Source organism: Lolium rigidum, chromosome 6, assembly GCF_022539505.1.
Source record: "Lolium rigidum isolate FL_2022 chromosome 6, APGP_CSIRO_Lrig_0.1, whole genome shotgun sequence".
Lineage (NCBI taxonomy): Eukaryota > Viridiplantae > Streptophyta > Magnoliopsida > Poales > Poaceae > Lolium > Lolium rigidum.
Window position 1 is genome coordinate 277,228,517 of NC_061513.1, and position 13,443 is coordinate 277,241,959.

At 45.2% G+C, this 13,443-nt stretch overlaps 1 protein-coding gene across 1 annotated transcript; it reads left to right on the forward strand.

The window, feature by feature from the left end:
* The first annotated feature begins 7,928 nt into the window (after nt 1–7,928).
* On the forward strand, nt 7,929–10,510 carry LOC124661776 (beta-1,2-xylosyltransferase XYXT1-like). Its single transcript, XM_047199661.1, has 4 exons — nt 7,929–8,280; nt 8,552–8,635; nt 8,763–8,888; nt 9,126–10,510. The coding sequence occupies exons 1-4, from the start codon at nt 8,127–8,129 to the stop codon at nt 10,334–10,336; spliced, it is 1,575 nt and encodes a 524-aa protein (XP_047055617.1). The 5' UTR covers nt 7,929–8,126; the 3' UTR covers nt 10,337–10,510.
* The last annotated feature ends 2,933 nt before the right edge of the window (nt 10,511–13,443 follow it).

The following is a 13,443-nucleotide window of genomic DNA, read 5'->3' on the forward strand; positions in this document are numbered from 1 at the left end:
ATTGGCCACTAAGACATTCTTATTTTGGACAATATTATACAAGATTGTGTATTGTTAAGCTAGATGTATTTCACCAAGCCAAACATCTTCTAAAAATTGAGTGTCTATGTTGTTTCCCACCTTAAAGGAACCCCTAGAGAAAAATTCTTCCTTGACCCGCATCAAGCCCTTCTAAAAAGGTGAGTCCGTGTGTTTGACATTTACCTATTATAGGGTTTTAGAGTGTAAACATTATTTTGACGTAGTCCTTGCAAGAGACCTCACTTATTTTAGAGAGTAAACAACCATTTGCTCAATAAGAACCTTTTTTATCTCTATATATAAATTCTACCCGAGACCCCTTTGGTGCCATTGGCGGATTGCATGGTGCTGGTTTGAGCCTAATCTTTATCAAAGATAGAGTTGATGACAACATCGATTTCTATGTAGTTCATGTGCACTTCTTCTCTCTTTTCAACAATGTGGTTGAAGCCTTCGATGATAATTCTCCATGCACCGGTGCTTTTAGATGCATCCTCATATTGGTTCTCCAAATACAAAAACTAGTGTCTTCATACATTGGAATGTATGTGCCCACATGTTAGGGTTAGCGGTGTATCCCGTATTCCTCGCTGCGCTTATCCGTGGTGCCGTTTACAATTCGCATATCTGAGGCCAGGGGGTAGGAATCTTCTTATACTGTTTCCAACGAGTCCACCTCTTATACATATGATTCCTAGTTATTTAAACTAGTTTCCGGGATAGAGTCTAGATCAAACTACGAGACACGATATAATTTTTATGTTAACGGAATCTACCCGTTCAGTCCCTTGAACATGCACCAGTGAGCAATGCATCATGATTATGTATAAATTCCATTAATCATGCAGGTCGCTATTAGGGTTGTATCCTAATCGATGACCAGGTTCCTTCCAATTATCAAAGTACCCGGGTAGTCTGTTCAGTATAATTAATAAGTTTACTGTATTCCATTGACAATTGACCGGCTTCCTTAAGCTTCTGATAGTACATTCCAGCGAGTACTATTTAATTCCATGCCAAGTACATGTATGTTTCCATAATGAGGTATTCCAAATATGAAATAATTCCAAGTAATTTTGAATATAGTTGCAGGAAACATAATTCCAACACCACATAGTCTCTTCGAGTTGACATATGTTTCTCCCTTGGCGGTTAAGCTAAAAACAATAGCAAGGGGCCTAATTAATCGTCCTCTCTTCTTAATTTTTAAACAAATCATATGTATATATGTACCACTAATTCCTGGGAATATTAATGATTTCCCACATTTTGCACATAATGAAGTATCTAGACTTGAAATGTTTACATTTTTTTTGAGTAACAGTTGAAATGTTACACATGTACATCCATGCATATAGACTACATCGAATATTAATTAATTTCTTGTCGACATAAAAAGTTGCTGCACGATTGCACACCCTAGCTTGCAGGTGTGCTGATTGCATTTTATATGTCAACTTGAACTTTCTGTATGACGTCGACGTTGCATGATCTCTTTAGCAGGTTGGGACCGTTGAGTTCCTCACATGCGTAAACAACACCCATCCGACACCGGCCACCTTTCAAAATCTGCTTATGATTGAGCAGTTAATTAGCTAGTCGTAGTAAAGTACTCCGATAGTGCTCTAGGACCATGCAAACATGGAGCTGCAGCGGGCGACTCAGATTTGGTGGACAAAGTTGTAGTTGTACCAATTTCTTTTAAATAGGAAAAATGCTATTTCAGAATTTTAGAAAGAATTAAAATAATTCACGCATGCATGATACTTACTCGTCCAAATTTTCAAGGCAAAATACAACCATATGTTGCCTACACGAAAAAAATAAGAAAATGAATATTTGTATTTTTTTTAGCAGTAGAAATCCAATTATAGTGTTACTTCACATTTCGTCATTTTGGTGTAGGATACTTACAAATATACTTTATCATGAAAATTTGCATGAGTATGAAGGTAATATGTACATGCAAAAAAATATTTTACTTTTTAAACCTTTGAAGTAACATAAATTTGATTTTCAAAAAATTGGGCCCACCTTGACCCGGATTCCACTAGCTATTTCGCTGCAGCTGGTGTTTATGTGCTCCGTGAAAGTTACGGTTAAGTGAGCATCCTCGCATTTTCACTCTTAACATCGATTTTATTTTTAACATTTCAAACAAAAATTAATCCTTATAAAAAAGTTTTCAGACAGCATAAAACGGCTTAACAATTACTCCCTAAGTTACAAGACAACCAGGACTCCCATACCGCATATTACAATTGGTTCTGATCAAAATCATGCGGCGGAGAGCTTCGTTGGCACAACAAGAATGGATTTTCACGTTTTTTTATTCTAATTCTTGAAAAGCAAAGCATATATTTTAGTTGAAAGTCACTATTGTCTAACCTTGACTATTTCTCTAGATGATAATATGGACATCGACAATATGAAATCAGTATCAATAGATTCACCATAAAGTATTTATTATTTATAATGTATTTATTAAAAAATATAAATATTCATAATTTCATATACATTTGGTGAAACTTAGCAAGTTTTGCCTTAATTTACAGCCTTGTTTTTTTTTAAACTAAGGTACTAGTAAAAAAAAATTGATGGGTGCGTCCAATTCTTTTTTAATTAAGTATTAACTTAATTTTAGTTATTTGGTGTCATCTAGTTGCAAACAACCCATTTGCAACTTATCATGTTACCTCGAATCATGGTGCGAAATAAGCCAATTTACTTTTGGAATTTACATACACTATGTTTATATAGTCAATAGTTTCCCTAATATATAAAAGGCTATTTAGAAAACTGGTTAATCAACAGCTCAGGATTGTCGCATAATTGGACCGGTCAAGAAATTAGGCCACGCTAAGTTGGTTATTGACCATTTGACCTATTCAACATATACATATGGGTCGCCACTTCCCACGTCGGCGCGCACATGCATATATACATGCATGCATGTTCTACCTAACATCATAGTACGCGTTGAGTGTATAAATTTCCTAACTAGGCTTAGATATAAATTCTCCCTTTCGCAAAAAAATTGATATATATTCTCCACCTGTAGATTTTAAAATTAAGAAAAAGAATTCCCCACCTGTAACTTTGAGAGTAGTTTAGTTACGCGTAGCTAACTCTGGCAGTAGGCGATATTGTGTTAATTATAAGTCTACCAAGATGATGGATATATAATTGCAGCTCTTTAGTATTGTACCACTCGGATCTACTATCTCCGGCCAGAAATACTGTATGGCTCACTTTTTTTCGCCTACAGGTATATCTATACGATTAAAAAAATATTAATATATTCATGTATAGACAAAGTTAAATCACTTACTTCCGAACAAAGTGAGTATTATATGTAGAGGCGGCGAAAAGAGTATTATATGTAGAGGCGGCGGAAAGAGAAAATTAAATCACTTACTTCCGAACCAGTGGTCCGCTCCGCCTCCTGTGGCCTTGGGGCCTTGGAGGTGCGGCGGATCATGGTCCCTCGCCTGTGGAGAGTTACCGTTCTTAATTTAGTTTGCTTTTCAGTCTCTCTTTTGGGATGGTGAGGCGACGGCTAAAACCTGAAGTTAGAATAAGGTCCTCCCCCTATTCCCGCTCTGGTGGTGCATCTAACTGACGGAGGGGCGTGAAGTTGTGTGGCCGTCGGGTCTCATGAGATTCGGTCGGTTTTCGTGTTTGTTGGTGTGGTTTCATGTCAGTCTCTCCTGATCTACAGTTTTCATCAACGATGATGGTTGCTGCTCTGGTGCGCTGGTCATTTGGGACTTTAGCACGACGACTTTTCGTCTGTCTACTATAATAAGCTCTACTATAATAAGTTTTGCCTGATTAAGGCTATGGAGGGGTGAGGACAGCGGCGCGCCTTCGGCTCGTGCTAGTGCCTGTAGTCGTTGCTAGGTGGTCCGAGTACCAATTTATAATTTTCTTTACTTTTTTAGACTATTTGTACTAGGGTTGATGATTAGATCGGTGAATTACTCCAAGAAAAAGAATGTATCATTTGAAAAGTCAGTCGGGTAAGCCGTCGCTCTCTCGTTTACGTCTCCTGCCTGCCCAGCAGGATTACACCGCCGGAACGATGGCTTTGCCTGCGATGTGACCACATGCTTGTCATACGTTATGGAGCTTTCAATTTACAAACAAACCAAAAATATCTACGTGTACACTCGGATTAATTCAATTTCAACATAGTACGTGCCGTTGATCTGTATCGGTCACCATTGCACCACACCGACCGGATTTGATTCCAGCTTGCTTCTCATTTCTGGAGAGGATATTTGGTATATATTTTTATCAGATTTCAGCAATCAGCAGCACGTACGTAGCCACGTACCAATAAATCGCATCCATGTTGCATTAGGTTTTCGTACGTGACAAAGACGTGCATGTTGCACTCCTGCGCGACCCAACCACAACACTTCTACTTATTGAACCGTCGGTTCTTATTTTGATCAAAAATTAGAATCTGGTTAGCTGCCTGACTGCATGCATGTGCAAATTGGGAGCTAGCATGTGAGCACAAAAGCTTAGGTAAGGTAGGAGCAAGTGGATTCCAATCCAGACCTCTCCATTGGCCATAAATATTTAATGGGCTCACCTGAATTTTGCATAAATCTTGCACAAAACAATTCAACTAAAGCATGCAAGCATGATAAATTGAGAATATACCTCCAAATTAGAACGTCTGTTTTTCTGTCAAACACGATGGATCCATAAGCATGTTACGTGTATTTTTAAAAATGAAAATAAAATAGACGAAATGCATGCACGTTTCAATCCAAGTATTTGAAAGTTACGTATTGGCTCATCATAATCAACTTCTAAACATTATTAAGATACTAGCTGGTGCTGGTTGACTATATGACACAAAAACAGCCTGCCAAAATAATTGTGCAAATGGGCATGCGAGAAAATAATCTTCAATTAGTTGTTTCATCTTCTTCATGATAGCACCACATTTTTGCTGCAAGGCTAATATATCGTTTGGACAAATTATCTATTTTTACCACTACCCCGCTGCAGAGATATAATTTTATATTTTCAAATAGACTGTGAGTTTCCAAAAAAATACTTTTATAATTATAAAAGATGTTTTTTTACTTTTACGTTTTCTCTTTTTTTTTTGTTTTATGTGCCGTTGATGTGATAATGTCTAGACTTGCTCTGGACATTATGTTATTGAGATACTAGATTATTTGGTATCATGTTGGTATTAAAATATTTCCTTTATAAAAAAGGTTTTCCTTTTATGTTTTTTAAAACGGGATGATGGGTTTCCATGTGTATACATAACGGAGGAGTAGGCAAAAGTGGCGAGCATGCATCCATGAAACTACACTGATAGGAAAGGAGTTAATGGACAGAATTTAAACTGCATGGGCATTGAGCAGTACTCATTTGCAGTAGGTGCCTAGGTCGTCACTGTCCATGAGCAATAGGAAATTTGCGACATTGCATCGGTCGTACTTCTTGCTCCGATTAGTCTCTCTCATGCCAGCAAAATAATGTTTTCTGGCACATAACAGGTTATGCAAACACATTTCAGTTTTCTAGAAAAGGAGTATAATATAGTGAGTATAAGCCTACCAAGATTCTTTTACATGAAAATTGTTTATAACATCGTCAAGGAAGACCAACATCTTGGGGAGTTAGCAGCCATGCAAGGGAGAGAATACACATCACGAGAGTATGCTTAGGTTTGTGTGGTGATGTTAGAGCATCTCTAGCAGAGCCCGTAAACACGCGAATTGAAAAAACTGAGTTCAGGCCACCGAACTCATGTTTACGGGTCGAAAAAGTGTCGGCGCAGATCAGGACCCATAAAATAAAACTGTAAAAGAGAATATTTCTTAATAGGCCCATGTATTTTTCCTGGCCGAATCCTTCTTCTTCCTCTGCTCACGCTTGCTTCGGCCAGCCCCCGCTCCGGCCACCCGCCCTGCGCCGCTCCGGCCTCGCCTGGCCCGCCTCGGCCCCGTCCCTCCCGACGCTGCCCCGCGCTGCCTCGGCCTCGCCTCGCCCCGCCCCGCGCCGAGCCGCCCTGGCCCCGTCCCGCCCCGAGCCCCCCGGCGACGACCCGCCCCGAGCCGCCCCGGCGACGTCCTGCCACGAGCCACCCCGCGCTGCCCCCTGCCGCCCCGGCGACATCCCGCGACGAGCCGCCCCGCGCCGCCCCAACCTCGCCCCGCCCCGCCGCGCAACACTGCCCCGGCGAGCTCGACTCCGCCCTGCCCGCGCCCGGCGAACGCGTGGCCGGCCGGCTGCCCACTCTTCCTTCCCCGAGCTCGCAACGTAGGGCTCCGCTGAAATTTGGCTGTCCTCCGGCCGAATTTTGGCGAATTTTGGCCGTATTTTGGCCGTATTCCGGGAGTAATCCGGCGGAAGTGCACTGTTTGGAGCTGAAGTTTCAGCCCGCCAAAACACCACTAGGAGTACAGTTCAGCGTTCAGTTCGACCTTCCGACCCCTATTGGTTTTCAGTCTCGGCCTGTAATTTTTTTTCGGTTTCGTCCCGTTTAGAGTAACTGATCTGCGCCGATTTCTAAACTGAACCCGTAAACGGCGGTTATTTTATAGTTTTGGCCTGTTACGGGCTCTGTTAGAGATGCTCTTAGCCGATCCAATTGTTAGCTGATGGTTTGGCTGTTTTTTGCAATTTGGTGTGCTAGCTCCCCTTCTATAAGAATATGATACAACTTTGGCTTGCTCTCAAAAACACTTGTTCAAAAAAGTTTCCATATGCATATGGAACTGTTAGTCTGGCATACTTAAATATGTGAATTTTGGTGAGTTCAATTAAATTCACAAAATAAAGTTTTTTGTAGGAACTAATATACGGAGTACATATACAATGCACTGGAGGAGTTATATTTGCAGTAAGAGGTCACTTCTCATGAGCATTGGGAAACCACTAACATTGCATCTGTCTCCGTCTTTGTTAGAAAAAGATGGCAATGAAGAATCTACGAAGTCCCAAACCGTCCTTTTCATGTGTGAAAATGAAAATTTCTGGACAAAAAATTCATGTGATGTGTGATCTGTCGGTGTGACGGTTGGTCAGCTCGAATTAGAAATAAAAAGTGCAGCAAATTACCTAGTGTTATGTACAAGAGAAAATGCTCTCAATTTCATATGCCAATTGGTCAAATGAGGAGGTGAAAAGTCGAATTTAGTCCAAAGATTATTCCGAGGTCCCATTTTTTCGCGATGTTCTGTGGTCGCAAGTACATAATTAAATTAGCATCTATTGCCTATAAATAAATGAACATATGGATCAAAGGAAAGAATGTCACGATAAAGAAGAAAAAAAAGGAAAGAAAGCAAGAAAGCAAGAAAAGGAAGTGTGTGTCTGCAAGAAAAAGGATATTGTGGTTTGTAAGTTCCGAGTTAGGCAGGGATGTGGACCCCATGATGACATACCCTGACAACTCATGACTCTTGTTCTCTACTGAGAGACACCCAAATTCCAATCACATATTCCACAGGTTTGACCCAGTTGGATCAACCACCTCACATTCATATTCAATCAATCATGCCTCAGGGATGCAAGATTGTCTCTTTTTTGCTTCCCTCTCCAACATGCCAACCCATGCCCTAGTCAATCATCAGGCAAACTGCTCATGTAATGGCTAGCCAGAACAGGTATAATCCTAATATTATTAGTTTGATCTGGAAAGTTTATATGCCAACTTCTGATTAACTAATAGTCAAACAAACTTCTGAATAATAGCACTACATGGTGTTATACAAGTAAGAGCATATATGCTCAATTTACTGAAGTACAGCTAGGTATGCTCCATGATTAACACGTAGACGTAGCAGTCAGGAGGGAAGGAAAAGTTGAGTTGAGTTGGCATCATTTTGGCAAGGTCTTCCCTTCCCCTGAGGAGGGCGGCCATAAAGGCCCTTTCCTCGCGAACCGGTCCATTTGAGGTGTTCTTGGAAGGTTCTCCCGCGTCAGGGAGTAGTTGGTGCCATCGTCGTCGCCGCTCGCTAGCTAAGCTAGGATACCTGCACACGCACACGCGGCCAGCATATCTATCTACTATCCGTCACAAGAAAGAGGAAGAGTTCACGAGCAAAGAGCAAGAGCCTAGAGCGATGATGGGGGGCGATCATGGCGGCGGGAAGCTGGTGAAGAGCCTGCGAGGAGCGGCGCAGAAGTACGTCGGCGTGGCCTTCTTCCTCGGCTTCTTCCTCGTCCTCCTCACCTACTTCACCCTCTCCGAGCAGTTCGCCATCGCTGCGCCCAACGGTGAGTTCTTCCGAGTGGATTCTGGTGGTTTTGGTATTGCTCTGCCATGGCTTTTTCTTGCGTGCTTTATCGGGGCCAGCAAGCATAGTTTGCATCAAAAGCTGCGATCATTTCAGCCTGGTTCAGCCGAAAGAGTCCCTGTATCGATTTAGTGACTATCTTTTTTTGGAACAACTTTTTTGCCTAGAGTTTTAACTTGCGAATCGAAGATGGAGATGTTCTTGGTTGTTCTTGGTTATGAAACTGATGAGATTTTTTCCCAAATTTGCAGCTATCCGGAGGACCTCCCCGGCGAGCCCCACGCCGGCCACCCCTGCCGTGGCAGAGAGGACGCCGACGCAACTCCCCGTCAAAGGTAAACAAATTAAAACCATTCACCCCCTCGTCATCAAAATTCCGCATCTGAATTCAGCAAAATTCAACAGAAATCTCATTTTGTGAATTCTGATCTGATCATGTGTTTGTTGCCATGCATGGAGCAGAGGAGGAAGCACCCAAGCCAGAGCATGAGCAAGTACAAGAGAAGCCCCCACCTGTTGACGAAACTGAAGGCCACACACAAACAGAGGAATCCCCGACACAAACAGAGCAGGACCAGCCGCCTATCGGTACTGAATTATACACTTGCCCACTTCTTCCAAGTACCCGTCGATATCAGCAGAAAAGTATACGAGTTTCGATTAGATCTCACAGCCCAATTCTCAATCTAAAGTACTCCCTAATTTGCAACTTTTGTATCGGAGACGTGTTGGGTGCTGAAAACTTTGCTCCGTCAGAATTCCACCGAATCTGAACTGAGAGAAAAGCGATGAGGTAATAATGATGGTTGATGCTTATCCATGCAGATGACGGCGGTAGCAGCAGGTTGACCGTTCCGGCGGCGGAGGAGAGCGCACCGGCGAAGAAGCCGGCGTGCGACATCCAGGGGCCCTGGGCGTCCGACGTGTGCGACGTCTCCGTCAACGTCCGCATCCACGGCTCGGAGCGCACGGTGCTGATCCCGCCCACCATCGAGTCCGGCGGCAGCAACCCGAACCCGCAGTCGTGGAGCATCGTCCCCTACTCGCGGAAGCACCAAGCCGGCATGAACGTGGTCACCGTGCGGGAGCTGGCCACGGCGGCGGAGGCGCCGGCCTGCGCCGTGACGTCGCAGGTTCCCGCGCTGGTGGTCGCCATGGGCGGGCTGACGGGCAACTACTGGCACGACTTCAGCGACATCATGATCCCGCTCTACCTCCAGGCGATCCGCTTCGACGGCGAGGTGCAGCTGGTGGTGACCAACATCCAGCGCTGGTACGTCGGCAAGTACCGGCACATCCTGGCGCGGCTGTCGCGGTACGAGGTGGTGGACATGGATAAAGATGATCAAATCCGGTGCTTCCCGGGCGCCGTGGTGGGCATCCGGATGCACAAGGAGTTCAGCATCGACCCGGAGAAGGAGCCCACGGGGCACTCCATGCCGGAGTTCACCAAGTTCCTGCGCACCGTCTTCGCGCTGCCCCGCGCCGCGCCGGTGCGGGTGGTGGACGGGAGCGAGAAGAAGCCGAGGATGATGATCATCTCGCGGCGGCACCCGAGGAAGCTGCTGAACGTGGCGGAGGTGACGGCGCTGGCGGAGCGGGTCGGGTTCGAGGTGGTGATCGGGGACCCGCCGTTCAACGTGGACGTGGGCGACTTCGCGCGGGAGGTGAACGGCGCCGACGTGCTGGTGGGCGTGCACGGCGCCGGGCTGACCAACTCGCTGTTCCTGCCGACGGGGGCGGTGTTCATCCAGGTGGTGCCGTACGGCAAGATGGAGCACATCGGGGAGGTCGACTTCGGGGTGCCGGCGGTGGACATGGGCTTGAAGTACATGGCCTACTCCTGCGGCGTGGAGGAGAGCTCGCTGGTGGACACGCTCGGCAGGGATCACCCCGCCGTGAAGGATCCGGAGTCGGTTCACCGGAGCGGGTGGAACAAGGTGGCGGAGTACTACCTCGGAAGGCAGGATGTGAAGCTCGATCTTGAACGGTTCGAGCCCGTGCTGCTCAAGGCCATGGCAATGCTCAGGGAGTAACCGGCGATGATCGAGCTATGTAACATTGGTTGATTCGTATACTAGCTTAGAGCAGCCCCATTTTCTTCTCATTTCTCCCTATTAATTCACTTTTTTTTTTTGGAGTTCTTTTAAAGGGATGGATCAGTTTGACCAAAAGGTTTATACAGTATATACTTGTTCCGTTTTGTGCTCAGCCGGAAGAGCATATGACATCCTGATCACTTGAATCGCGATCGAGCAATGTTCAAACAATGAATGCCTTGCTTGTACCACCAAAGCTCGGAATATCTTTCGAAAGGATCAAGGAACAAGGAAAACAATGGGCCTACGATCCATGGGTAATGGGGGCCGTCTAAGCCCATTTAAGGCTGTCAGGAGAGAAGTTCACATCACGAGGTTGGCAAACGCTGACCAAGCCGAGACAATGCACTCGCTCGAAAGAAAAGCAGAGGTGGTGTCATTCTCGAGTTCTGAACACGACTGCGGTTTGCAGATACGTGCAAGCTTGCAACTACTCATTGCGCACAGCTTGGCACATGATAACCATGCAATTATGCAGATGAAATGAACTAATAAAACATACAAGAACGCAACAGCAGACTTCAATTCACCGACATGGGGTTCTTCTTGCAAGCCATGTCGCAAATCATGATTAGCATGAATCACGTAGAAAATCTAACGATCCGTTTACAAGTACTTACAACTCATTTACAGCCAAAACAAATTCAGGTGCAGACCAATTTGCAACTAAATGTTTTAAATTACAACCAAACTTGCAATTTAAGTGCATAAATCAAGATGCGGATCTGATGGTATAGAACTCGACAAGAAATAATTTAGCTGATGCAAATCACGATATAAATCAAGATGCCCTATCAACGATCTGCTTGTTGCGGCGGCCCCTGGACAACTGCAGCTAGCGGATACACCCAAGCTCACGAAATGGTCCTATGACGATGAGTTTTTTGTTGTTCGTGTGTGGGAGGAACCGTCATAATTTGTTGAAGATCAACCGGAAGATGCTGGCGGCAGGCAATGCCGAAAGAGCTTCAAGCCATCGACGACAATGATATCGCTCACCTGGCTCCCTAAGGGTCACCACACAATTAGCCACAAGTGGGTTTTCAAGTTGAAGAATGACCGGCACGGGCCGAACCGTTTGCTTGATAATGTGTTGATTTCGAAGAGGTTTTCGCACCAGTGGCAATGCTGGAGTCGGTGTAGCTAATCCTTGCTCTACAAGCTTATCATGGCTGGGAGGTTCGTCATATGGATGTCAAATCCACCTTCCTAAATGGTAATCTTGAGGATGTGATGTTCGTCACACAGCCGTCGGGCTTTGGTGTCGATGGTCGAGAACATGAAGTCTACAAGATGCACGAGGCGTTATATGGTCTGCATCAAGCTCAAAGAGTGTGGAACGCGAAGCTAGACAAGAGCCTGGCATCGCCCGGGTTCACGCGCAGAGTCAGTGAACATGGCGTTTACTCGTGAGGAACATATACCACACCGCTCATCATGGGTGTCTATATCGATGATCTCATCATCACCGGCGTGGAGCAGCAGGAGTTGCATCGGTTCCAGGAGGAGATGAAGAACCTCTTCAGCATGAGCGATCTCGGCCTTCTTCGGTACTATTTCGGGCGAAGCAAGAACGTGGATGCACCATGATCACTTAAGCTTCCCACACCAACAAGCTGCTAAAAAAAGTTGGCATGGCGGGCTGCAACTCCACTCCCACACTGATGGAGGATCGATGCCAACTCGGCAAGGAGAGCGAAGAAGTGCCAAAGAATTCATCGCTTTATTGCACTAGTAACAATTGAGGCTTCTATAACGATTTTAGTTCGTCAGCGAATGTGCAAAATCCGTCATAGAGGCCTCATCCTGACGGTTTGTAGGACTGTGGCGGATCTCGTGTCACAGATGGCCAGACTGACGGTTAGGAAAGTGCGTCACAGATCCATGACGGGTAGGTCCAAGCCCAAAGCCCAGCCGGCCCAGACCGTTGTGATGGACTTACACCTTGTTGGGCGATCCCCCTGTACCCGACCGATATGTCAGGCCAATGATTGGACCATTATAACGGTTGGGTGATATTGTTTTGTCGCCTAGCATATTCTCAACGATGCGGTGGCTTGCCCCGCAGAGGACACGTGGCAGCATCTGCTCTGAAATAAACTAACATCGCTGCGACAAATGTGCCACTAGATTCATGACACGTGGGCCCGATAGGACATGGGCCTTGAGGCCCGTTAGGAGATGGGCCTTGAAGCCCGTTAGGCGATGGGCCTTGAGGCCCGTTAGGAGAAGGCCCTTGAGGCCCGTTAGGCGATGGGCTTGAGGCCTGTTAGGCGATGGGCTTGAGGCCCATTAGTCTATGGGCTTTAGGATCATTAGTCTATGGGCCTTGAAGCCCATTAGTCTATGGGTCTTGAAGCCCATATTTTAATGGGTCTTGAGGTCCATTGTTTGATGGCCCTTGGAGGCCCGTTAGTTGGTGTGCCTTATGTCCCGTTAGTCGGTCGGTCTTGAACCCACTAGCTTATGGGCCTTGGGCCGTCATTTGATGGACCTTCAGGCCCGTTAATTTGTGAGCCTTTAGGCCCTATATTTGGTGGGCCTTCAATCCCTCTGATCGTGGGCCTTGAGCCCGTTAGTTGATGGATCGGCCCGTTTAAAATTGCCTCTTATGCAACCCATTAAAATTCAATTTCTTAATTTTCGTATAACCAATGTTCACAAGAGCATGCTAAAACTGAAAACGCTACATTATTACATTCAGAAATATAATTTTCATACTAAAATAATTACAGTTATGCAATAACATCAGATCAGAGTTAAGCGTGCACAGTAGCACCAAGATATCTCTTCAACATGACCAGACCAGCTCCACCAGCATCAAAAAACATTTCCAGCGTTGAGCATACCACGACCTATGTGAACCGCGTTATCAGGTTTATGCAGTCTACGTTTACTTAAGCATGAGAAACCTTTCAATCTTTGCTGACATCGCAGCCTGCTTTTCTAATCTTTTCCTTGCCTTGGTTGTCAGCTGATTAATTTGATCCCTCTGGATCTTGGCAACATTGGACAGCTCTTCACTTGCCAACTTCTCCTTCTCT